Source organism: Mytilus edulis, chromosome 2 (assembly GCF_963676685.1).
Source record: "Mytilus edulis chromosome 2, xbMytEdul2.2, whole genome shotgun sequence".
In the NCBI taxonomy this organism is placed as follows: Eukaryota; Metazoa; Mollusca; class Bivalvia; order Mytilida; family Mytilidae; genus Mytilus; species Mytilus edulis.
In genome coordinates, this window is record NC_092345.1 from 82863842 (window position 1) to 82890134 (window position 26293).

A 26293-nucleotide genomic window follows, 5' to 3' on the forward strand; every position below is an offset into this window, starting at 1 on the left:
CATCATGTAAAAATCCTTTGAGAAATAGATTCCATCACCAAATACAATATTTATCCACTCTCAACAGTTAAATTTTAAATATTTCAAACACGAGACAAGCCTCACGTTTTGAATTTGAAATTTAAAAGTCTTGAGTGGATAAATATCGTATCACACTCAATGCAGTGGTAGAATCAATATTTCTCCTGTAATTTCAAATTTGTGTATGTATTCCCCTTAAAACTGTAGCTGAAGCAGATCCAAAATAAGTGCTGATCATCTTTTTAAAGCAGTTATGTCCCTTGGAAATATACATTTCATGGAAAAATGCATTGTAAGCACTCTCAAGCTAACATTCCTTCTTGAATTTTTATGAAACTTTTATCAAAGGTCTATAGCAGTAATATCAAATGTTTTTACAGGAATTATGACTATGCAATGTAAATTCTATGGAAAACTGCATTGTAAGTATACTCATGTCTACTTTTCTCGTAATGCAATTCATTGAATGATATTGCAGTTAGTACCATGTAAAGCATAGCATTTGTTTACAAAAAGGATGGGCATAACTATTGAATAACTTATTGTATTCAATGAATTATTTAGATCCAAGAATCATGCATCTTTGTATTTGCAGCAGAGCATGTGCAATAAATTTAAACTGATAGTATTCAGCTCTTTTTTGTTAACTTTTATATGTATCTCAAACAAATAATGAAAACAAAAATATTTAAATGAAAGATATTTTATTGATAAAGTAAAATTCATTACCAGTTTATATTACAAAGAAAATAAACAGAACAGGTTTTAGTCATATATATGCAGGTTTGGTTACAAAAGAATTTTAATCACAATTGGACAGTGATCATATCTGTACAGAGTTTCAAAACTTCATAGGTGTATTTGAGACTGTCTAAAACCTTTAAATCATGATCTTGTACCACATTCAATAAAAACAATAAATCATATCAAAATACATGAATATGTAAATAAATTGAGACTATTCAGTGTGTTTGTTTTATCTGATGCAATCTTATTAATTTGATATTGTTTAAAATAAATTGATAAATGCATACATATTAACAAGGGAAGGATAGACAATGGTATACCATAACTTTACCCCAAAAAAATCAAGTTACCGTAGAATATATAAGAAAACAAACAAAACAACATACAAGAATATTAAAAATACATATATATACAGAACAAAAATTCTAACAGTAAAAATCGGTAAAATATAAACATAATAAAAATTTATTAGAATCTCAACAAAGAAACTGAGTAACATATAAACAAAACAACAGACTGAAAACTTAAAAAATAAACATTGCAGCAGAATATACACAACATCAGACTAGAATGTAAACAACAAAACTTAGGTAAAATATAAAAACAAATCGATGGACTAGAATATAAACAATACTGTTCAATTTAATAATATTAACAGAACAATGCACTAAAATCTTTAAAAAATTGCAACTGAACAAAATATAAATAGAACAATAGACTAGATTCTTAGCCAAATAAGTTAACAATGTGTTCATGGTAAACAGATACCCTAGCTTGTAAATATGCAGGACTCAATGTACATATTATTAAATTTTGTTTTCTTTGAAATTTAATGACATTGGTTACTGTATAATGTCATTAGAGATTGCTCTGTCGGTTTGAGTGCTCTCATTGTTCAATAATAAAGTTACTCTAGAATGGTGAAAGTGACACCACCCAAATTTGTACTCTGATCAGTGTTTGGTGGTAATACGCATTGTGTATAAGTTTTATTTCATGTGGTTCAGGCAAACTAAAAATAGAGAACAGAAACAACTTACAGGATGTACATATTGACAAGGGTAAACCTGAATGCCCCCTTTGTCTAGTGGCATGTTCTTATAAAGAAAATCCTCACTGAAACATTACACTTTATATGATTTTTATATTCTATGTATTTCAACCCAGTCTTCTTTTTTCTTAATGAATACCTCTGTAACTTTCTGTTAATTTTTCACCCCAGAAAATGATTTTTGATTGTTATACGGCATTCAGATTAGTAACCCTACTTTTCTGAAAAAAATAAGACATTGTTATATAATGTAAGACTTCAGTGTTGAATGCTTATATTATTTGAAATTTTTGATTGCATAATAACTATTTGATAGATCAATTTTTTGGATGTGTACCACTAAAGAATCACTTCAGAGTAACTTTTTTTGGAAAGATACTTAAAATAACCAAGCATCTTTGTTTGGACTGCCAGATAAAAATACATGCATGTCTTTTGAGTGAACCCTAGTAAATCTGGACTTCTAACAACATTAAGGTCTTTAAAATATAAGAGACACTTTAATTTGTACATGATTAATACACTAAAAGTGATTTGTTTATACATTTCTAACAGTAAATCTAAATTGGAGTCTATTTTGCTGGTTTATCTCAAGTATCAAGACACACACTACAATAAATCTTCATTAACAATTCTCTCCATCTGATGAAAGACCAAGTCATTCTGTGAGTCTTCACTAGAAACAGAAAACATTGTCTCGGGTACTTCTTGCTGCTTCTTGTGATGATTTCCTAAAAAATACAAACAAATATATTATAAATGATAGATTATCTGATAAAATGTTCTACTTTTTTTGGTAACAATGCTTTTTTAACAAGTTTTCTTCAAGAGCTTTAGATGATCTCATTGGCCGAGTGGTCTAAGTAGTTCATCTACATTTATCGCTAGCCTGTCAATAATGTAGTTATGAGTTCTAACTCTGTGCTAAAGTTCCAAATGGAAGAAATAATCTGGATGTTATTTCCATTGGATCTCAACAGTATAACTTTTTTTTCAAAAGGAACAGATATTATGGCAAAATGTGCATGTTGAGTACAAAGGGAGTAACTCTGTTTTATAGATAAAAAACAATACTTCGCCAATTTTGTCGGGGGGGGGGGGGGGGGGGGGGGGGGGGGGAATTGGATGACATATCTAATATTAAATAAAAATTTTGTAGATTCAGTGCATATCAAGTTTGTAAATTTGAGTTATACTTTAATATAATGATCAAGTATGTAATTCGGACTGATGAGATAACTCAATAGTAAGAAAGTCCTTGTTACTTTTTTTATGTTCATCATTTTTCATTAAAACCAGACTTTAATAGATTATGATGATTGCATATTTAGTTATATACAAATGATTCTAAAGGATGATTAGTAGTTACATCTTACCATGTGATGTAGGACAGTCAAATTCTGATGGAGTGCTCACATATTTGACTCCTGGAGAAGCTTTAGTGTAAGGAGAATCTTCATGATATGATATATTGATTCCCATTCTCTTTTTCTCAGCTTCAATATCTGAAATACATCAAAAAGGCTTAAGATAGGGTCAATGACAAATATTATACACTTTATATGACTTTATGGATATTTTTACTTCATCAAAATTTTTAAGGGTTTTAAGAGTAGTTGCAAATACAAAGTAGGTTTGACTATAAAAAGCAACAGAAAATGTTCATGATTTGTTTTAAAGAGGAACTGCCACAAAAAAATCAGATAAAAATAACAAAATAGGTGTCCCATGGCAAAATGGTTCTTAAAAGGTTTCAAGAAATTCTGATAGGTTATATGAGAAATAGCTGATACAAATGTGTATTGAGTGTGCAGATATGACAATGTCCATGTCAGGCAAAAGTCAACCCCATAAATCATATGAATGCAGACATAGGTGGTGCAAAAGTTTGTCAACTGATTTTGAGAAAGGTTCACAAAATTCTGTCAAACGGATGCTTAGCAGTTGCAGATACAAAGATAGGAAAGAAGGACTTGATTAATTAACAGATCTAGAGTTCAATCAGCCAGTAAATATCGATAATGTTTACCTTCTTCTAACTGACAGAGTGAACTATATTCTTCAAGATCTGCTAACATTGCTGCTAAACCATCTGAATCAGCTGTAAAAGAAATATAAATGTGAAAATCTATATATTAACATCAACTTCTACATCACAATGGGAATTCGAATCAGAGGAAGTAGTAGAGGCAACACAATTGTATTTGTTTCTAAACAAGAATGTGTCCAAAGTACACGGATGCCCCACTTGCACTATCATTTTCCATGTTCAATGGACCGTGAAATTGGGTAAAAAATCTAATTTGGCAAAAAACAAGTGAAACTGTGAGCTACTGCTTACTGATGATACCCCCGCTGCAAGTGGATAATATTAATAGTATAACAAGAATGTGTCCACAGTACACGGATGCCCCACTCACACTATCATTTTCTATGTTTAGTGGACCGTGAAATTGGAATAAATTCTCTAATTTGGCATTAAAATTAGAATGATCTTATCAAAGGGAACATGTATACTAAGTTTCAAGTTGATTGGACTTCTACTTTATCAAAAACTATCTTGACCAAAAACTTTAACCTGAAATTTGCACTATCATTTTCTATGTTCAGTGAACCGTAAAACTGGGGTCAAAACTCTAATTTGGCATCTAAATTAGAAAGATCATATCATAGGGCACATGTATACTAAATTTCAAGTTGATTGGACTTCAACTTCATCAAAAACTACCTTGACCAAAAACTTTAACCTGAAGCGGGACAGACGGACGAACAGACGGACGGACGGACAGACCAGAAAACATAATGCCCCTCTACTATCGTAGGTGGGGCATAAAAATATGCAAGTGTTCGGTAACAGGAAGTTGTCGAGTGATGAATCTGAAAACATTTCACGGTATAGCTGACTTATATAAATCCTGAAACCAAATTTCAGAAATCCTCGTATTGTAGTTCCTGAGAAAAATGTGACGAATATTTTCAACTTGGCTATCATGTGTAAAATCATACAAGTGTTCGGTAAACAGGAAGTTGTCGAGTGATCAATCTGAAAACGCATCACACGGTAAGCTGACTTAGATAAACCCTGAAATCAAATTTCAGAAATCCTGGTAGTGTAGTTCCTGAGAAAAATGTGACGAAAAATATTCATGGGACGGACGGACTGACCGAGGTAAGACAGTATACCCCCCCTTTTTAAAGCGGGGGTATAATTAGAAAGATCATACCATAGGGAACATGTGTACTAAGTTTCAAGTTGATTGGACTTCAACTTCATCAAAAACTACCTTGACCAAAAACTTTAACCTGAAACTGGCACTTCCATTTTCTATGTTCGGTGGACCGTGAATTTGGGGTCAAAAGTCAAATTTGGCTTTAAAATTAGAAAGATCATATCATAAGGAACAGGTCACAATGTGTACTAAGTTTCAAGTTGATTGGACTGCAGCTTCATCAAAAACTACCTTGACCAAAAACTTTAACCTAAAGCGGGACAGACGAACGAATGAACGGACGGACGAACAGAAGCACAGACCAGAAAACATAATGCCCCTCTACTATTGTAGGTGGGGCATAAAAAATGCTGAATTGGGGATTTTATAATTGAATTCCTTTAGGAACTACTTGGGTCAATATCTTTTATTGTTTTTCCATAGGCGATAATGGTAATGTTTTTTCCTGTAGCTCAGTCCATATGGTAAAGTTGGATATGTATGATAGCTCGTTCAAAGCTGTGACATTTTCACATATGTAGTTAAATTTCGGGTATGAAGTGAGATTACTTTTTCTGTAAATTAGCATACCCCGAAAAATCCTTTCATGATGCGACTCCTCATGGTAAAAAATCCCTTTTTTAACACAAGTTCTTTGAAAATTAAATACTTTGAACACATTTAAAATAGCTCCATAGTTTTTACACATTTATTCTATGTTCCTCAACTTTCCAAATCACCACAAATGGTTAAGCTCAGTCATTTATAAACAAGAATATGTCCCCAGTACACGGATGCTTATCCACACTATCATTTTCTATGCTCAGTGGATTTAATGTGGTTAATCCACACTATCATTTTCTATGCTCAGTGGATTTAATGTGGTTAAACTTATTTGGCATTAAAATTAGAAAGATCATATCATAGGGAACATGTGTACTAAGTTTCAAGTTGATTGGACTTCAACTTCATCAAAAACTACCTTGACCAAAAAGTTTAACCTGAAACTTGCATTATCATTTTCTATGTTCAGCGGACTATGAAATTGGGTCAAAACTCTAGTTTGGCATTACAATTAGAAAGATCATATCATAGGGAACATGTATACATACTAAGTTTCAAGTTGATTGGGCTTCAACTTCATCAAAAACTACCTCAACCAAAAACTTTAATCTGAAGTGGGACAGACGAACGAATGAACAGATGGACGAACAGAAGCACAGACCAGAAAACATAAAGCCCATTAATGGGGCATAAAAAATAGAAACATGACCAATATCACTACACAGAGATTTTTTGTTTACACACAACTTTTAAGGTTCTCATTTTGAGGCGCATTGACCCACTTACCATCACCATCCTCATCCTCATCAACATCAACATTAGTATAACTGCCTGTATCATCTTCTATCATCACATCTCCTACAGATTTCTTCTTTCTTTTGCTCTGTAGTCGCTTCAACTCAGCCTCAAAATCACCATTGGTTACATACAATTCATATGCATAAATATTCCTGAAAATTGAATGATTGATGTAATGTTAGTTATTTGATTTTCAGGATTTAATTCAGATTTGTCAAATTGATCTTTTAAATGAAAATTAAATTTAAAAAAAACCTGATAATTCAGTTGACCAATCATTTTGTTTTATTTGCTATTTTATAGTTATTTTTTTTAAATGTTTTTAATTAAGAAAAGGAGTAGGTCCGGTAAGGGCTGATTTTGGCCTCAAATTTCAGGTTCATCTAACGAAAGTTTTTGGACACTTTTTAAACACTTAAGTGCCTATTTCAATTGATTCGATTAGTTTATGTGAAAGATTTTAACTGATTTAGTTATTAAAAATGCTCTGATTCAAGCTTAAATATGAAAAATCTATCAAATATGCCAAAAAACGTCACTTTTCAGATGGTTTTTGTCAAAAATGAAAGTGGCCGCATCCGTGTTCATCCTCAACCTTTATATATGTTTTGTATTATCATCAAATACATCTTACATTTCAATATTATGAATGAACACGAATCAGCCACTTTCATTTTAGACGGAAACTGTCTAAAAATTAACCAAAATGCAAAAATTTTGAAGATTTTAGTAATTTAGCATGACTTAATAATGCTAGAACCCGATATTTGTGCATTGTATGTGGCAAAAACAGCTCATATTTATGTAGCAGAAGCATTTTACTTTCCAAAATATAGCTTAAAGATTACATTTTCACAATTTTCTAAAACTGCTATATTTTGGGGCCAAAAAGGGGTCTTACTGAACCTACTCCTTTAATGGTAATGCAAGTGATTTTAACTTCTATTTCATGCATGTACAATTGTATATGTTACAGAAATTCAACAAGAACGAATACTACAATCAATTTGTTACATCAAATTTGAAGAAAAAAAGTTTAAAAATACCTCTGAAAATGTAGTTTACCGGACATCAACCAAAATAGTCTTTACTAACAGTTTATGAATTATTTTGTTAATCAAACACAATTAAAATAAATTTTGATGTGCATATTTGATAATCTTTAGATTGAAGTAACTATTGTCTTCCAAATTCAAATTTAATGAAGCAATAATCCACCAAACAAACAAACCTGAGGTAAAATTTCTTTGGAGCAGGACCAGCAGCTAGCTGTGTTTCTGTCAGCTCTCTGAATACTGCAGTCCACTGCTTCTTTCTGCAAATCTAAATTCAAATTTCATGAAATTTAAATAACTGATTAAATATCCTTCATAATAATCTGTGAACAAAGAAAAATAAAAAGTATTTTTAAGAAAATACTTAGCAATCTATGATACCATCCAAAATTAAATTGTTAATAAATTAAAAGATTTATTACCTATAATTGACTTCTACATGTATTTCCTACAGGTAAAAAGCTGTAAAAATAATTTTCCAATTACACATTAAATAAATTAAAACATTGATGGTAATACAACTTCTCCAATTCTTTTTAAAAATCTTTACCTCTTGATATCCTCCACGTTCATGGACAGCAAGGAAAAGCTGAAAAGCTCCGACTGGAATATGGTGCCAATGAGCGGTTAGATTTACACTTAAGTTGTTTCTCTTCATAAATCTTGACAAGTCATGAAGAAATGCCTTCTCATTTTTCTTGTACATCTAAAACATCAATATTTCATATTGCTTTAAATTGATTTATTCATAAAGGGACATAACTCATTAAAGGACCTTAATCCTGACTTCCAACTTATCTATGTCAGTGATAAAAATCATTGTGTACAAGTTTCAGTTGGTTGCAAAGAAAAGTAGTCCAAAGACAGCAAACTCAGCTTTTTTCCCCCCATTTATAAAGGGACATAACTCAAAAACAGTGAGAGTGACAACATACCATCTGAAACTTTCAAAGGGACTATCTTCACTCTTTCTTGTAAAAAAAACTTTGAACTTTCACTATGAGGAATATGGCTTGTACAAATTGACATTTAAAAAAAAGGAATACTTTTCCCCAGACGGTAAAGTTTGCATAATATTGACTGACATTTAATAGATCCATACCTCTACATCAAGTTTAAACCTTTCTTCTTTAGATCTGTCTACTAATGATGTGTTATACTGCAGTCTAGAACAAGCAAAGTTTTCAGCAGAACTAATGGCTGAACTACCTGATGATGCTGGGTAGTTCCAACCCTCAAAACCACTATCTTTACACTGAAAATCTTCTGTTTCTAAAAATACAAACACAATCGTGACAATGTAAATAAATTGACAACATAAAATACAAACATAACATAAAATTGATAACCTTATTACAGAGAATGCTAGGGTCATTCAGCTGTCAAGTGAATGGATAATTAATGGAAACAATTTAAATTCTGAAACATAATTGTCCTAATCATGGACACTGATTTCACAGATATATCTGAAGATCACCAAAGGTTTAACACTTTTTTTTAAAAACTGGACCAAGAAGGCACTTGTTCTAGTACTAAGGATACACCGCTTGTATTTACAGGTGTCAAGATGTCTTCAATCAGAAAGTAGCCTTCTGACTGATTTTGAAAGGGCTTTACTGTCACAACTAGTTACTGTCAATCAGCAGACCAAATATGAGGTCTGATATAGGTTCATTATTCCTGAGAAAACTATGTTGTTAATATTTGTTGGACTAAGAACAGACAAACAGATGGACATGGTGATTGCAATATAGCCTTACTCCTAGAATATGATTATACATTAGAATGAAGTGATCTAGTGGTCACAGATACCCTACCCACAAAAAACTCTTTAAATGTAAATTCAAAATCTGTATAAATTAAACGCAACCTTATTTTATAGTTTATGACATATTGGAAGGGGCGTATGACATTTGCGCCAATTTTGAAAATATTCATTCTTTCATTTGCGCCGATTTCATTTTTTCATTTGCGCCGATTTTATATTTGCTCCTAATTAGATTTACAGGTAAGTTAATACTTGTACATGTACTATGTACTGTACTATACTATTGGTAAAGTCTGGTTATAAATGCTGTTCATTTATGTTAATTTTGACTCATATTGTTCTGAAACTTCATAGTAACATGATAGACATATTGCACACTGAAACGAGTCGAGGAGTCAATTCTAATCATCGAGGGCCATACATATCGGATGATAAGTGTCCTGAAACACATTTTACTAATGTACCATAAAATCGTGTACAGCCAGAGTCACCACGGATTCTATTGTCAAAACACAGAACGAGCATAACCATGTGGTAGATGTCCGAAAGACAGCGGGTACAGTCAATGTAAAGTCTGGAGATGTATCTTGTAGGACTTCTTCCACTACCCGTGGTGAGCAGGGGACAACAGTTATATACAAGTTATGATTGATAATTCATTAAATTTGTACAAGTGGCTAACTGAGGAGGTCTATAATGATAAATGAAAAAGAACATGACTTGGATTGAGAGTTCATTCATTGTCACTCATACCACTTCTTCTAATATCTATTCACCTGTAATTTACCTGTAAAAAAAATCGGCGCAAATGAAAAAAAAATCGGCGCAAATGAAAGAAAAAATCGGCGCAAATGAAATGCAGATCGGCGCAAATGCAAAACGCCGATTGGAAGGTATAAAAAAGGTTTTAGCAATAAAAATAGCTTCAAGCATTTTGCATATAATAATGACCGACCGTGCAAGGGCTGTATAGCCAGTCAAAGTTGTTAAAAACTTCCATTTGTTGATATAATGAATCCACAGTATATAAAATCTTAAATGAATTTGTCAAATTTTACTGTAATTATCACTTGGAAACAACGATTTTTTTTGTAAACTAAGAGAATAATTCTTGAATAGTCAATGCTGGCTGAAACTATTGAAATCCAACATTATGTTGGAATTTCAAAAGATTTGGTAGATGTATTTTTGATACCATCAGGGGTTTCATTATCTTTCATGTTGACTGGTACTTTCCACGTTTCTAGGTGGTACTTTTCAATTTATTCCATGAATATCTTATGTAAAAATTTCTACATTTAGGCGGTACTTGTCAATAGCATAGGAGGGTAAAAGTACCGGGTACCGCCTCCTAATGAATGGCCTGTACCATAAAGAAACTAATTAATAATCGATGGATGGATGGAGGGATATGTGCATCACTATTTACCTAATTACCCCCCTCTTTGATGTTGGGGTATAATAAATAGCCCACCACCCCTAAAGTTGGGTATACCTCACTCTCAAACAAATAAAATTCTGAAGGACTTATAAAATATATGTGGTTTGAAAGCAAATTATTCTTCTAAATTTCTATAAATTGAAATTTCAGTTATAAAGGCCTAGTATGTATGATAATTAAATATTGTCATAAATAAAAAAAAAAACTTTAGTTGTTGAAAAAAAAGTGCATAACTGTTAAAAATTAAGAATAAAGAAAAAATGATTTTACCATGATTGTCTTGGAAAAATCTGAATTTACATAATGTCAATCTCTGTTCTCTAGATAGGTTCATCATACAATCTGCTTCTTTTTTAGATTTCTCTAATTTCTGTAGGACTACTTTTGAAGGCTTGTTCTTTGGTGATGTCAATTTCTTTTTAAATTTGTTCTTCTGATTTTTTTCACTCTGTAAACAAACAATAAAATAAACTGTCAGACTTAATGTTTATAATTTGTACATCTGGTAGTAAAATAATTTTACTCAATTCAATATAAAATCTTTTTTTTAATTTGTAACAATATATTCAAACATTATTTTTTTTTCAATGAGAAAGTTAAAAAAAAAACATTGAACATTTGATTTATTAATTGTTAAAAAAAACTTTACAATATAATGGTGCCTAAAGAAAGCATAAGAAATATATTCTATATCAACAAGTATTTTTAAAATTGAATAGCTTTTTAGGTGTACATCTTCATTTTATTTTATTTTGGTCATTTACATATAAAACTTACAGATTGGGACTGACTATCATCCATGTTATCTTTAGAATATAGACGAACTCGATCAGCTTTAATCCATGCATGAGTATGTGATGGTCCTAAGAATTCTACATGATATGTAGACAACTGATTGTTACTATCCAATTCAAACTGTAGGCCCGAGTGTGGATCTCTAGTCATCACTGCTGGCCATCTATTGAGATATCACTTTAATGTAATATTTAGATTTCTGATAGGTAATTTGGTCTCTTAAAATTTATTGTTTTTCAAAAGATTAAATGTTAAATCTGTAACTTCAGAAGTAACAAGAATGTGTCCAAAGTACACAGATGCCCCACTCGCACTATCATTTATTATGTTCAGTGGACCGTGAAATTGGGGTCAAAACTTTAATTTGGAATTAAAATTAGAAAGATCATATCATAGGGAACATGTGTACTAAGTTTCAAGTTGATTAGACTTCAACTTCTTCAAAAACTACCTTGACCAAAAACTTTAACCTGAAGCGAACGGACACACAGATTCTAAGATGAAAATACAAGTTTAAAGTGCATTATTCATCTAGGCATACTCATATGAAAAATGTGCATTTTTGTAGATTTAAAGTGGAACAACAAATGTAAAAAAATGTTTAATATACTGTGGATTCACTATTATTTGTTGGATACAAATTTTCGTGGATTTCTTGGGTACAGGTGAACCATGAAATTAAATATTCAACGAATAACAAATTTTCTATAGGTTTATATGCAGACTTAGGCAAAACCACGAAATTAAATATCCACGAAAACATGCAAGTTTTCCTCAATCCACGAAAATAAATGAATCCACAGTAGTACAGACTCTAAAAACACCATTTTTAATAATTCTGATTTATCAATCTATCATCACATACTTGAGTTAATGCATGACATGCTTAGGTCAACCAGATGGTCAGAGGTACAATAGTATACCATAATATTGTAGTGGTTAACATGTATATGGTTCCATCAAATCTAATGATCTTTGAAATATCTTATTGTTTAACATTTTTTTTTATTTCTTGTGATATTTTTGTTTACTTTATCCTTTCCTATTTTTGGTGAATAGAGTAAAAAAGATTATTTCCAAATATTTTTCCAGATATTGTTTATAGTCATTAATTATATATTTTACCATCAAACGTTTTTAATAAATTCAATATTATATATTTAACAACTTTACCGTTCATTTCTATATTTATTAAGCCAACTTACTTGTCATATCCATCCAGTTTAGCCAGAACAAGTGTGCCCTCTGATAATATATCATCTGTTTCTTTTTTTACAACAACCTTTTGTGTACTTTTCTTCTGAGAGTTAGTGCCCTTGATCTGTTGAAGTTTAGTGCTTGTAATACAAGATGACTCAAAAGATACCTGAATATTTGGTCTGCTATCAAAATCTTGTACCTGTACAGATTTCTGAACTCTTTGCTTGACCTTTGAAGTTTTCAATTCCTTCTGTAATGGTGTCTTGGTAGATTTTTTTCTTCCAGATGACTTCTTTTTATCTGCCTCTGGAGTTTTAGTCAAATACAATATATTTTTATTTTCATCCAATAAATTAAATTCATCTGGTGGTTCAGTTTTTATTTCCACAGTTGATTCTCCTAAAAATGAAACTGTAACATGCAGAAATTGTTTAAAAAATAAATAAAGATAACAAATTAACTGAATTTTGGGCCTACTTAACTCAAGAAAGCTATTCAAGGTTGATACCACATTTTACACCTAGAAAGTGCATCAAATGAAAGCAAACATAGTAAAGAAATGGGTCTCATGGTAAAACATTTGAAAATATATCTATTTTTATAGGACTTTTGGATCGATGCAATCTAAAGATAAGGCAAATATTTGCTGTTTCTGTAATTGTACACAGTGATCGGGAAGGACATGCGCCATGTGCCTTTTGTGCTTATCAATCAGAAATGGTGCATAGAGTGACAAATGTAAGTGCCCACGTGATGCATGATATTTTTCACTTCGTCAAAAAGATTTCCGATCGTGTTTCGTGTCGTCATGTGTGAGTAAACAACTGTGTAGTGTTCCCTCCAATTAAAGAAGCACCCATATATTTTTGGGACGTCTCTGGTGTTTTCCTATGGTAAAAATAGCAACATGCGGTATAACTGATTACTCCAAAAAAGTAATAAACCATCTTTCATGATATAAATTTTTATAAACAACTTTAAATTTGTGAATTTTGGCTAGTACAGACGAGAATTTTTCTCAAATTATAATTTTTTTAGCTTGCTATTATCTCGATAGAAAAACCCAAAAGCTTCTTTATGGATATAGTATTTAGTCTCCATAAAAGGTGCTTAACTGTCCGTAAATTGTTTTGGTCTTTGGCTCCTTATGACATTTTGTAAACATGCCTTCAGCGAATTGTTGTTGTGTCTTATCAGTTAACGTTACTCTCTACTATTATTCTTGTCATTGTGATAATAAGTAATAATAAGTGCAGAGGAAATGCCAGAAACGTCCTCTAATACTGAATGTCTGGAATAAGTATAGTATCAATGAAGACCAAAATTAAATGTAAAAAAAAACCATGAACATGAACAAGGCCACATTACCAGTTTTAACATTGAAAATAAAGGTTATCGTAAATATTGCCCGGTTTGGAAGAGGTTAATGTATATTCATTGAAATTGAAATTACAAAATCACAGGAACAATATTCATGATATCTATTAGAATCATACAGGTAAAAACCACTACCTCTTTGCAGAAATATACACTTTTTTTTCTTTTTTTTTTTGGAAACGAATGGCCTACTCATTTGACAACATGGCCCATTAATTTTAAAAAAGGCCCCTTGAATTTAGTTTTTGCCAATACAGCAAACCTTGAATCTATACCAGTGCCAATATAGAAACAGCCAGTTCATAACACTTTTATTAAATAATCCAACTTTTTTAATACAGATATATATTTGTTTAGGGGCCAGCTGAAGGACGCCTCCGGGTGCGGGAATTTCTCTCTGCATTGAAGACCTGTTGGTGACCTTCTGCTGTTGTCTGTTCTATGGTCGGGTTGTCGTCTCTTTGACACATTCCACATTTCCATTCTCAATTTTATTGTTCTGAATGCTGTATTAGGCCAGGGTTTTTTAATTTGTTAGTTTACGGATCCGCCGACCCGATTTTGCCGATTTTCAGAATAAAAATAAAATTGACTTTTCATGCTTTTTTTATTCCCACTGACCCTAACAAATACATTGTCCCTGAAAAATAAATAAAATATTCTTTTTTTATGAAATTATGAAATGCATTAAACACTTAAAGAATTGATAACAATTTTGTTGTGAAAAAATAAAACTTCCAATTTACGTATCTAAAAATAGACAAATCAGTTATAACTGACCTTGAAATGTCGTTTGCACAAATAATTTTGCGTAACAAAACCTGTGTATAAAACCCATTACACAATTAGTTCTTTTCCCGTATTTGTCATCATTCTGTAAGATGCATCATCATATAAAAAAGGAAAATTGACTTGTCCAAACGTTGAAGACGTCAAGTTAAAGTATTAAATTAAATATAAACAAATCATTCTTGTTTCATAGATAATAAAAAAAATCGTCCATTTGGATATAAAAAAACGGGAATGCATGACAACTGATGAACCCGATATCCTCGTTTTTCCAGTGGACGAATCTATTACGTTTTTGACACATGTGATGAAACTTTGTTTTGTACAACGTTTAAGTAATTTTTTCTTTATCAGTTTTTGTGCTTGAAGATCATTTTTCACCATGTTTCCTGAAACTTATTAAGAGCTACAAGAATCCGTTTTTTTCTTTCTTGTATGTTAAATGACGATTTAATTTCGTCTTTGTCTGTGGACACAAACCCCCTTTTTCACAGGAAATTATTACACAATGTTATGCAATGTTTATGACAGCTGAGCAATACTATTTCATCGAACTAAAATTTAAGAAAGGATGACAAAATAGCATAACACTACCAGACATATATTTTTTTTGGCACATTTTTCTGTCTTGAAATATCTTTTTTTCTTTTTTTTCCCCCAGACAGACCGATCCGACTTTTTCTTGCAGAAAATCCGTAAACCAACACATTAAAAAATCCTGGCCTTACATACATCAAATGTGCATATAGGGCCTATATTTTCAATACGGACTGGCAATGATGTGAATATAGGGCCAATATTTCCAATACAGACTGGCAATGAATCCTTAATTACATGCACAATATATATGTTGACATGTAATTCAGGATTCATTGCCAGTCCGTATTGGAACTATTGGACCGGGTTGAAAAGCAATATAGATAACATGATTTGTATGACCAGGTGGACATCACCAGTATGACTCATGCCGTTTTGGTAGTATTAGGGCTGTTTCAATCGTATTATTTAATAAATTACAATTCAAACCTTATGACTTTTTGGGTATGAATGCGATTTGTTTCAGTCAATCCTATACATTACAATACAAACCTAATGACTTTTTGGGTATGAATGTGATATGTTTCAGTCGATCCTCAACACCTTGATCCATCATACTTTCAGCCTCTTGTATAGCATCATCAACCAGTGTTTGTTTGTATTTCTTTCTATACAACCCACTGCTTTGACTTGTCAAGATTTTCTTTTTCCTTCCTCTTTTCTTTTTTTTAATCTTTGTCTTCTTAAAAGATATGTAAAAAACAATTATAATAATTGCCAGTCATTTTTTACTCAAAATATCATGTCAAAGAGTATATATATCTTCAAAACACCCTTTTCCCACTAAATTTTAAGGTTTAATAAAATTATTTTACAAATGGCTTTCTTTGTATCCTTAAGCTAGCAGCAGCAGACTTCATGCCAATTTATAGAACTCTGGACACTTTTACTTACATCAACGTTGAATTTTAAAATGATTAACACTTAAGATACCCCAAAGCTTCTATCATTGCAATATTTTCATTTTAACTCATATTCTTGCATCAAAGAGGCCCAGTTCTGAAAATTCACCTTGTCTGCATGCTGTTATGAGCACAGTGTAAAAAAGAACTAAATTTTGCTTTATTCTTAAGCAAGTGATTTAAACTGTCTAAAAACTTTTTAATCATACCTCAGGACTTTTCTCCTCCTTGTGACCATACAATGTGATATTAGCAGCTACTATCCAGGCATGACTATGGTTTTTACCAAGGTACTCAATGTGATAGTGGGTAGGATTGCCTTCAAAGTCCACATCCATACAATACTCTGTGATGGGATCCTTGGTTACAATACCTGGCCACCTAAACAAAATGTCTACCATTACTTAATGGCAGTGTAATATCATAAGATGATCAAATAATTGTTGCTTGGTTCTTTGAACAAGTTACTAAGCTAGAGATGACTTATGATCATTGAATATATCCAGGAACAAATAGTATGAGCTAACATCAGATATCTGAAGTTATATTATAAAATTATCTTGTACGAGATTTGTACTAAACATATTATTATACATCTGAAGTTTGTGTACAGAAAATCTGGGATTATAATTATATGTAAATCTAAGTATTCTTGTAAGTTCATTCTGAGAATTGTAAATTTGAAAAAACCTGGTCCCAGTGCTGACCTAAAATGAATACATAACCTACATACTTACAAAATTTAAAACCATATGTCTGATTCAACTGTAAGTCTCAAAGCATGGCAAAAAAAAAATGGTAAAAACAAAATGTGTCTTTCACCTGTTTTTTTCAGACTGTTTGGAAAGTGTTAAGTAAATAGGAGTAGGATTGATAAAGCATACAGGGTAAACATGCATGTTCAGTAAAGAGAATCTAAAAAAACAATCATGACATATATTATGTTAGATGAGAATTATAAAGCATACTATAGAGGTTACAAAACATCAAGTTACATATTATAGACATGCCAAGATAGGAGAAAAAATAAAAAGTTCACCTTAATTTGTTCCTAAATGTCTGTTCCACTAATATTATGTTGTTCCCATAACTGATACTTACATTACCAGTCTTTCAAAACAACTTGCAGGAAATTGTCTGTGATTAAAATAAATAATATCAACTTGTCACTTCAAGGCCAAAAATTTGAAACTTTCTTTGTTGGGCAATTACCAACTGACCCAATCTTATATGAGTCAGTTAAATAGTATTATTGCCACTAATTGTTTTAGGGACCTTTCGTGTCTTGAGTTATAATAAAATAACAGAAGTTATTGGTACATAAACTAGATCTACAATGATGAATAAAATGTCAAGATGGATAAAAAAGTCCCTTTGTGTAAATTGTAGAGTAGGAAAATACCCTGCAATTAAGATTATATAAAGTATTTAACTTACTGTGGATTCACTTATTTTTGTGGGTTCTAACTTTGGTGAATTAAGGAAACCGTACATTTTTCGTGGATATTTAATATTGTGGTTTTGCTGATTCTGGATCAGGCCTATAAAAAAATCTGACATTTGTTGAACATTTGATTTAGTGGTTCACCTGTACTAACAAAATCCACAAAAATTAGTATCCAACGACTAATGATGAATCCACAGTATATAAGGTATAAAATTGGCACTTGCTTAAGTAGGTAAGAATCATGGTGTTATAATACATTCCCTTAAACTTTTAATAGAACTTTTTTAATAGTATGTTTATTCAGTTTCGATTAATCCAATTTTCTGGTATAAGAACATGGGTTGTGATGTCAGTTTGACATGTTGCTACTTTTGTTTTTAAGAAAAACTTAAAGTTGTTCTCAATACTCCCACCATCAGGATGTATACATGCTGTTTAGGGTTTAGGGAACTGAGAAAATATTGTCAAAAACCCCAATTAGGCAAAAATATTTATAAGTTCACATCATAATAAACATGTGTACGGTCTTAATTTTCAGTTGATGTATCATGGTAAACCAAACTTTAACCTGATCAGTGAACTATAAAATCTGGGTCAAAACCATAATTTGGTCTATATTTAAAGGTACAAAGTTTCATATTGATGTGACCACAGCTTCACCTTAACTGGATAAAAGAAAACATAATGATTCTACTACTATAACGCAGGGATAAAAATAGATACATATTGCTTAGTCCAAAATGTTACAAGTGAGAATCTTATAAATATTACTTCAATATTTTCTTTTTTTGATTGTAATTTTTATAAGAAATATAAGGAAGATTTAATTACCTCCCCTTGAATTGCATTATGATTTGGAATGAGATGTATAATATTCAAGCTATTTGTAGAATCTGTGAATGCAATTTAAAGGACCAGATACGAAAAGTCATTGAAAAAAAGGTGATCACATGGCTTGTTGAATGATAATATTTATTTTTATAAATGTGCAACCATAATAACTTTACATAATTTATAGTCCCAGTCAAACCTCATATACTTATTGCAACAGAAAATGTTTTAGTTGTAATCTATAGCATTAAGCCCCAAATATACACAGAAAAAGTTCCATAAAATCTAATTGAGGAAAACTCAAAATCAGCTTTTTTAATTTCTAATGGAAATTTACATCGGAAAGGGTGATAACTCCACAAAATGAGGTTTTTTTTTTGTAAATGTTTGGTTGATTTTCTTAAAATTCATGTAAAGTATGATAATTTGATGGGGTTATCAGTTTGTATTTGACTATATTATATAATCTTCTGCTCATGAAATGTACAAACCAAAGTAAAATTGGTATTTTTATTTATTTTCCACATTTTTCATTAAAGAAGTTGCAAATTTATAGCTTTGTGACCATTTTGAAAAAAATAATGTGAATATTTGGTGTTGGTTATATCTGTAAATTATATTTGTTCAGCATCTGCCTTGTTTAAAGACACTTTAAACCACAAAAAGAAGAATATACGCTTAATCAGTTTTATTGAATTTGAGATTCTTTACCTTGACATGCTGAAAAATTGAATAAATGGTCAACTAATGAATTATGAAATCTAGATTGTAGCTTGATAAAAGATATGAAAGAACTTTCAGAGTTGTTTTTTATATTCTAAAGACGGCAAAAATATCAAGAATCAATACATTCTGTTGAATAGAAGTGGTAAAGTTATAATTTTGTATCAATTTTTATTGCCACTGCTGGTGGACGTTTCGTCCCCGAGGGTATCACCAGCCCAGTAGTCAGCACTTCGGTGTTGACATGAATATCAATTATGTGGTCATTTTTATAAATTTCCTGTTACAAAAGTTTGAATTATTAAAAAAACTGAGGATTTTCTTATCCCAGGAGTAGATTATCTTACCGTATTTGGCACAACTTTTTGGAATTTTGGATTCTCAATGCTCTTCAACTTTGTACTTCTTTGGCTTTACAACTATTTTGATCTGAGCGTCACTGATGAGTCTTATGTAAACGAAACGCGCGTCTGGCGTATTAAATTGTAATCCTGGTACCTTGATAACTATTTACACCACTGGGTCGATGCCACTGCTGGTGGACGTTTCGTCCCCGAGGGTATCACCAGCCCTGTAGTCAGCACTTCGGTGTTGACATGAATATCAATTATGTGGTCATTTTTATAAATTTCCTGTTACAAAAGTTTGAATTATTAAAAAAACTGAGGATTTTCTTATCCCAGGAATAGATTACCTTAGCCGTATTTGGCACAACTTTTTGGAATTTTGGATCCTCAATGCTCTTCAACTTTGTACTTCTTTGGCTTTACAACTATTTTGATCTGAGCGTCACTGATGAGTCTTATGTAGACGAAACGCGCATCTGGCGTATTAAATTGTAATCCTGGTACCTTGATAACTATTTACACCACTGGGTCGATGCCACTGCTGGTGGACGTTTCGTCCCCGAGGGTATCACCAGCCCAGTAGTCAGCACTTCAGTGTTGACATGAATATCAATTATGTGGTCATTTTTATAAATTTCCTGTTACAAAAGTTTGAATTATTAAAAAAACTGAGGATTTTCTTATCCCAGGAATAGATTACCTTAGCTGTATATTTGGCACAACTTTTTGGAATTTTGGATCATCAATGCTCTTCAACTTTGTACTTCCTTGGCTTTACAACTATTTTGATCTGAGCGTCACTGATGAGTCTTATGTAGACGAAACGTGCGTCTGGCGTATTAAATTGTAATCCTGGTACCTTGATAACTATTTATTGATATGTCCTCCATTTTTGCAAAGTTATCTCCCATTTTAATGCAAATCTCCTTAGAAATTTTAAAATCATGATTTTTTCCTCAAGTTAAAATTGTTGGACATTTTTCTGTTTATGTTTGGGATATAAGGCTAAAGATTAAAACTTGAAGAGCTTCTGTTGCAATTACTTTAAGGTTAGGGTAAAATTTATGCTAGATAGACTGGACTGTTATAGGAAATAACCTAGTTATATGCTGTAGTCTTGCCTCTGAAATGTTAAGAATAAGATAAAATAATATTTTCTGAGAAAATTCACATTGAAAACAAACAAGGTTTCTACATACATGTATATTATCTTTAGATTATCAACACGCATGAAATATTTGCATTAAGCAACCAACAATCGATCTTTAACATATTTATTTGAATTGAGTTCATTGTCAAAGTCTGAAAGATATTTTAACATGTAGACAAAAATTTTAATTCTAACTGCTTTCTCAAATAAATGTTAAAAAAATTATGATTTATATCATAATAATGTCATGGCAACACAGATGTCTAAAATCATAACCCTCTATATTAAAGAAAGATTGATAGAAAAAACTGACTTCACACTTCTGGAAGAATTTTTCTGTGAATTACATGAATGATTTCCCACAAGGGTTCCATTTCCATTGGAATAAACACACTTATGTGTAGAAGAAAACATACTACACATTAGAGTGAATTTTAATGGAAATTCTAAAAGGAGAGAGAGCAATGTTAATTATTTAACAAAATTGCTTATTTCATGAAGGTTTTTTATGTTCTAAAGGACTGCCTCTAAAATCTTAACAAAAGACACATATGTTGTCAAGCGTGTGTCAGCATAGTCAAACAACAGATGTATTGTGACCAAAATTTAATATCAACTCAAATTATATATGTAACTAACAATGTAAAACTGAAATTTATATATAACTTGTAACCCTAACATATAATATTCTTACCTGCAATAACCATGCATTTTAGCCCAAACAAGGACTCCTTCAGTAAGGTGTGACATGACATACTTAAAGCCTAGTTTCTTAGCAAGTTTATCATATGCTGTGTAGTCCTGCTCTGGTTTACTACAGCTATTGTAGGGTGTGTCACTGTTCATGTAACAATACCACTGGCTCTCGTCACTTAACTCCTGGGCTACACTGTTAGCAATCTGTCTCCATTTCTGACAGTCTACATTATCACACTGAACCCAAGTGTAATCCTCTATCTGTTTGGTCAAAGAAAATATATCAACTTTTAAAAAGCTTTATAGTGGCTCTTAAAGGTCATCAATGATACAAGTTTTTACATAATATCTAATGAATATTGAAATGTACAGTATTTGAAAAGTAATAACTGTCATCTAAGGGTTTGGCAGTTGCAATTACAGTTTTAAAGGCAATGAGGAGCTTCTTGAAAATTAAATACCGGTACTGTCAAATTAAACACAACGGAAGATGCAAATGAGTATTTCACTCAAAATATATAGAAATAAAAAGTAAAATGTGAAATAATTTTCAGTGTATATGACAATGGTGGTGCATGATTGTATCTGTCAAATTGAATGCTTTTTTTTGTAAATTTATTTTGGTGTAAAAGCATTGACCAAAATACATTTTGACGTATGAAGCACAGAATTCTTAAGTGTGCACATGGTCAACGCTTTTACAACCCTATAAAATTACTAAAAGAAGCATTTTTTCTAGGATCATGAATTTTATTTCTATCAAGTTTTTATTTCATTTAACTGTGCACTTTATTTTGGAAGCTCGTGTCATCATGAATGTTTCATCTAATTTTAAAAGTAAATTGAAACGAAGGTCAATTTTAGAAAGATGCTGTTAGCCATTCAAATTAACATAATATAATGAAACATACATACATGCATGTGATGTAATTAAGTATATAAATTATAAGGTCAGTTATATGGTGTGCAAATGTTTGATATCACATAAGACTTAATTAATCATTTTCAACTAAAATTTGTCTTTTTATGTGTGTTTTGATCATCAAAGATGTTTTCATCGACTTAGACAATGTGTATGTAAGAAGCATTTAAATAAACTACATCAATACCAATATCATGAATATCTTATACATTTTTCTTAGACATGTTTATAGTCAGGTAAATATTTCTACATAAGTGGCATTGCTACTCTGTCTTTTAAAAAGAATTTTGTAATAAAAAAAGGTTATTTTCACTTGTATTTTGATGTTTTTGGCAAATAGTATATATTTTCTCATGCTTCTTGATCAAATGCATTTTTCTACCAACCTGCTTTGCAAGTTTTTCATACTGTGAACCTTTACTGGAATCATCGGTACAGCTTGACTGTCCACAAATATTTTCTAAAATCTGTTTATTCTTCAGGATGTCTTTGATGTACTTATCTGTGATTTCTTCAGATGTATCACTAGCACTATTACTGGCTACACATGTACAAATAGAAAAACATCTTTTCAAGCTTTTGCTACAATTCTATATATTTTCATTAATATATATATATAAAAAAGAAGATTATTTATTAGTTTTATTAATAAGGCTCATATCATTGTGGATTAGATCTGGAGTAGTTTTGAATCCTTCTAATTGTTTTCACCAATATTGGTATTTGTAAGGAAAAGCATTATCATCTGGAGGTTTGGCTTATAAATTGGTTTGCATGGTTTTTGATAATTGATATGTTTGAGGTTTGTCTGCTATCAACTTGTTTAAAAGGTAAAGCTCGCGCTTAATCTTTTTTGACCTCATCCTGTGAGAGTCTAATGACTTGGTTGTGTTTGAGTTATGACTATAAATCAATATATGTTCCAAATCAAAGTAAAATAATTCTTTTTATCTTTGTATTCTTACCTTTTCTCTTCCTTGACCTTGTTTGTCTTCCTGTTGATGCCATACTTCTGAAAAAAAAAGTAATAAGGAACCAGGCCATAATGTGATGTCATGTTGTTTTAATACAAAACTTGGTTTAAATTTTTCAGGCAAATGGCCTAAAAAGAATATATCAAGAGACTTTTAAAAAGAAAACTTGAAATAAAATGTTCCCATGGTAGTAAGTCATACAGAGATAACTGTCACTGGACCCTAAGGGAGGGTTTTGGTGGGGTTAAATGATTAAAGAATAATGCCCTTAAAAAATGAAGATTAGAGAATAACAGGCAAAAAAAATAAAGATTAGAGAAATGTGTGGTCTAATTTTTTGAAGATTAGAGAAAAAAAGGGTTAAATTTTTTGAAGATTAGAGAAAAAAGGGGTGAAAATTAAATGTTTACAGAATAATAGACCCCCCATCCAGACCCTCAGAAGATCTTGTGTGTATTTCCCTGTGTTCCTACATGTAAAAATATTTTGTGAAGCATGAGCCAATCCCTATAATAAATCCTCTCCCATAACAAGATGAATTCTAAACTATTCAAATTTCAAAATGTTCACCTTTTACAGGTTTTCCATCTTCACCTCGTTATAATTTACAGATGACCTTTTTTTTGTGACACTTGACACAAACAGAAAGTCATAAAAGTGACTGCTTTTTCCCACCAATAGGACTTAGTAGCTACAAGGTGCATCTTTTACTAGTTGGAGCCCATATTTACTAACTAGTAATGACTAATGTGAATACCCCCCTCAGAGTAGACCCCATAGACATGAATTGATAAAATAGAAGTTCATCAATGATCATTTCAACATTGTTTATAACTATTAATAACTAATCGATCGAAATGCACAATTTTGACCCCCCCTTTTTTTTGGACAATCAATGTATTTGAATGAAGACATAGTTGGAAACCCCCCTTTTTAAAATGGCTGCATCCGCCCCTGGTCCGAAACATATAAATACAAATCTAATTGTATCGTGATTGTGTATGTAAATTCTAATTTCTATGTATCTATGCTAAGCAATGTTCTTTTTCCTTATACTTGTATTCTCTATATGCCCCTTGTGGGCCCTCAATAGGGCTCTTCACGGTTAGTTTGGCCATATTGGATAGGGGGCAGATTTTCATAATAGAGGTAAAAATGGTGTGAAAAATACAGGAAAACATCATTAAAACAGAGCTGTTGCTTGGAAACATGCATAAGATTTCCCATACTTTCATACTATTTCCACCTCTTTCCAAAAAATCTGCCCCCTATCCAATATGGCCGAACTAACCGTGAAGAGCCCTATTGAAAATAAAATATCTCCCTCTCTCTATGACTATGTCTCTGACTAGGTGCTGAATTGACTTTATTGACTTTAAGTTTAACGGGTGCAGTGCTCATATGATCAGGTGCCGATTTAACTTGTTGCCAAAGTGACTAATTAGTGTGTTCTCAAGCTTTGTGAATTAAAATTGGTTCTGACAGAGACATATAATACGATTGTATTATATCATCATATTATATGACTGGTTCTGTATTTAATTTTTTGGCATGTCGAGAGGTAGTTCAAATAATTATGACATCTTGAAAGGCTATTATATTTTTTTCTTTGACGCTTTACGTCGCAGGAAGGCGTCAAAGCAAAAATTTAAAATAGCCTTCCAAGACCATGAGACGTCATAATTATTTGGACTAGTCTAGAGGTCAACCTAGGCTACTGTCGGTATCGGGTCTGTTCGCGCCCAATGCACTTTCGCACCTTACACGTTCGCACCTCGCACATTCGCACTCTACACGTTCGCACCCGATTTTAATTCAAATTCCAGTTGAATAATTGGAAAATTATGATTGTTTTTTTTAAATTGCTTTGGTGTAAATACTGAATGTATTTATAGCTTGGTATGAGTAAAACATTGAAGATCTTAAATGAAAACACAAAAGATAATTGTTTTTAACAGCTTGGTCCCTTTGATCCGAAACAATGAAAAAATAAAATATAGGAACCAAAATATAGCAATTAACTATTATAACCAAAACATGATAAAATTTATTCAGCACAAAAAAAAAAAACATAGTCAGAATCTCACTTCATTTTGAAACAAGTCAATGAAACAAAGTTATAGCAATACACTAACCAAACAAAAATTAAACATTGACAGAATCCCACTTTATTTAGAAAGGATTATTATTTTTTTTAACAATACACTATCCAAAACTAGTCCAAATAATTATGACGTCTTGAAAGGCTATTATAATTTTTTTCTTTGACGCCTTACATCGACGATGTAAGGCGTCAAAGAAAAAAATTATAATAGCCTTTCAAGACGTCATAATTATTTGGACTAATCCAAAACATGATTCAGATTTATCAGACATATGTGTATATGTCTCTGGATTTATTCAACACAAAAAAAAATGCTGTCTCACTTTATTTTGAGACAATAACAACAATTATACGTATAAGAATACACTTGCTTACAAAGTTATTAAACACAAAACCAATTAAGATTTGGCGCGAACATGTAGGGTGCGAAAGTGAAAGGGGGCGAACATGAGTTGGTGCGAACGTGAATGGGCGCGAACGGACCCGGATTCGCTACTGTCCACTGTCCTAGGTTTATCTATGATTGTTTCATTTATCAGTTGGAATAGAATTTGCATTTTAAAAAATCTTTGTTTTGTTTGAATTATGATAATAACCAATACACTGTAAAAAGTGTTGCAAGTGGTTCTCGAAACAAATTTTACGAATTTTACCGCCAGCCACCTTTTAAAAATCTCTAAACCAAAACAAATCAAAATACATATTATAAGATAATAAGATGAAATTATCCTTTACTCTATAATAATAAATTTTAAAATAGTTATACATGTTAAAACTATTTTATT

The 26293-nt window shown here is 31.5% G+C and overlaps 1 protein-coding gene across 8 annotated transcripts; it reads right to left on the minus strand.

The window, feature by feature from the left end:
- Positions 1–708: 708 nt before the first annotated feature.
- On the minus strand, positions 709–26191 carry LOC139513154 (uncharacterized). 8 transcript variants are annotated; one of them, XM_071301424.1, is made up of 17 exons: positions 26162–26191; positions 23396–23442; positions 22817–22971; positions 21507–21769; positions 17416–17451; positions 16524–16695; positions 15905–16094; positions 12655–13060; positions 11432–11612; positions 10925–11102; positions 8548–8717; positions 7996–8151; positions 7622–7713; positions 6379–6542; positions 3849–3920; positions 3196–3324; positions 709–2550 (listed from the first exon to the last, which is right to left on the minus strand). In XM_071301424.1, exons 2-17 carry the CDS (start codon positions 23436–23438, stop codon positions 2429–2431), a joined length of 2529 nt encoding a protein of 842 aa, XP_071157525.1. In that variant the 5' UTR covers positions 23439–23442; positions 26162–26191; the 3' UTR covers positions 709–2428. The 8 variants fall into 8 exon arrangements, with proteins under 8 accessions (XP_071157525.1, XP_071157529.1, XP_071157530.1 ...); XM_071301428.1 differs by having other exon boundaries at positions 15905–16091; positions 26105–26186; XM_071301429.1 differs by having other exon boundaries at positions 12655–13048; positions 26105–26186.
- Positions 26192–26293: the final 102 nt, after the last annotated feature.

What these genes read in the sequence shown, in the direction of transcription:
- LOC139513154 (XM_071301424.1), bottom strand. Translation starts at nt 23,438, where the DNA reads ATGGCATCAACAGGAAGACAAACAAGGTCAAGGAAGAGAAAAG. An exon ending in AGGAGGAGAAAAGTCCTGAG is followed by an intron (nt 16,095 to 16,523) that starts GTATGATTAAAA and finishes ATATCTTTTAAG; the next exon opens with AAGACAAAGATTAAAAAAAA. An exon ending in ATGATAGTCAGTCCCAATCT is followed by an intron (nt 11,103 to 11,431) that starts GTAAGTTTTATA and finishes GTTTGTTTACAG; the next exon opens with AGTGAAAAAAATCAGAAGAA.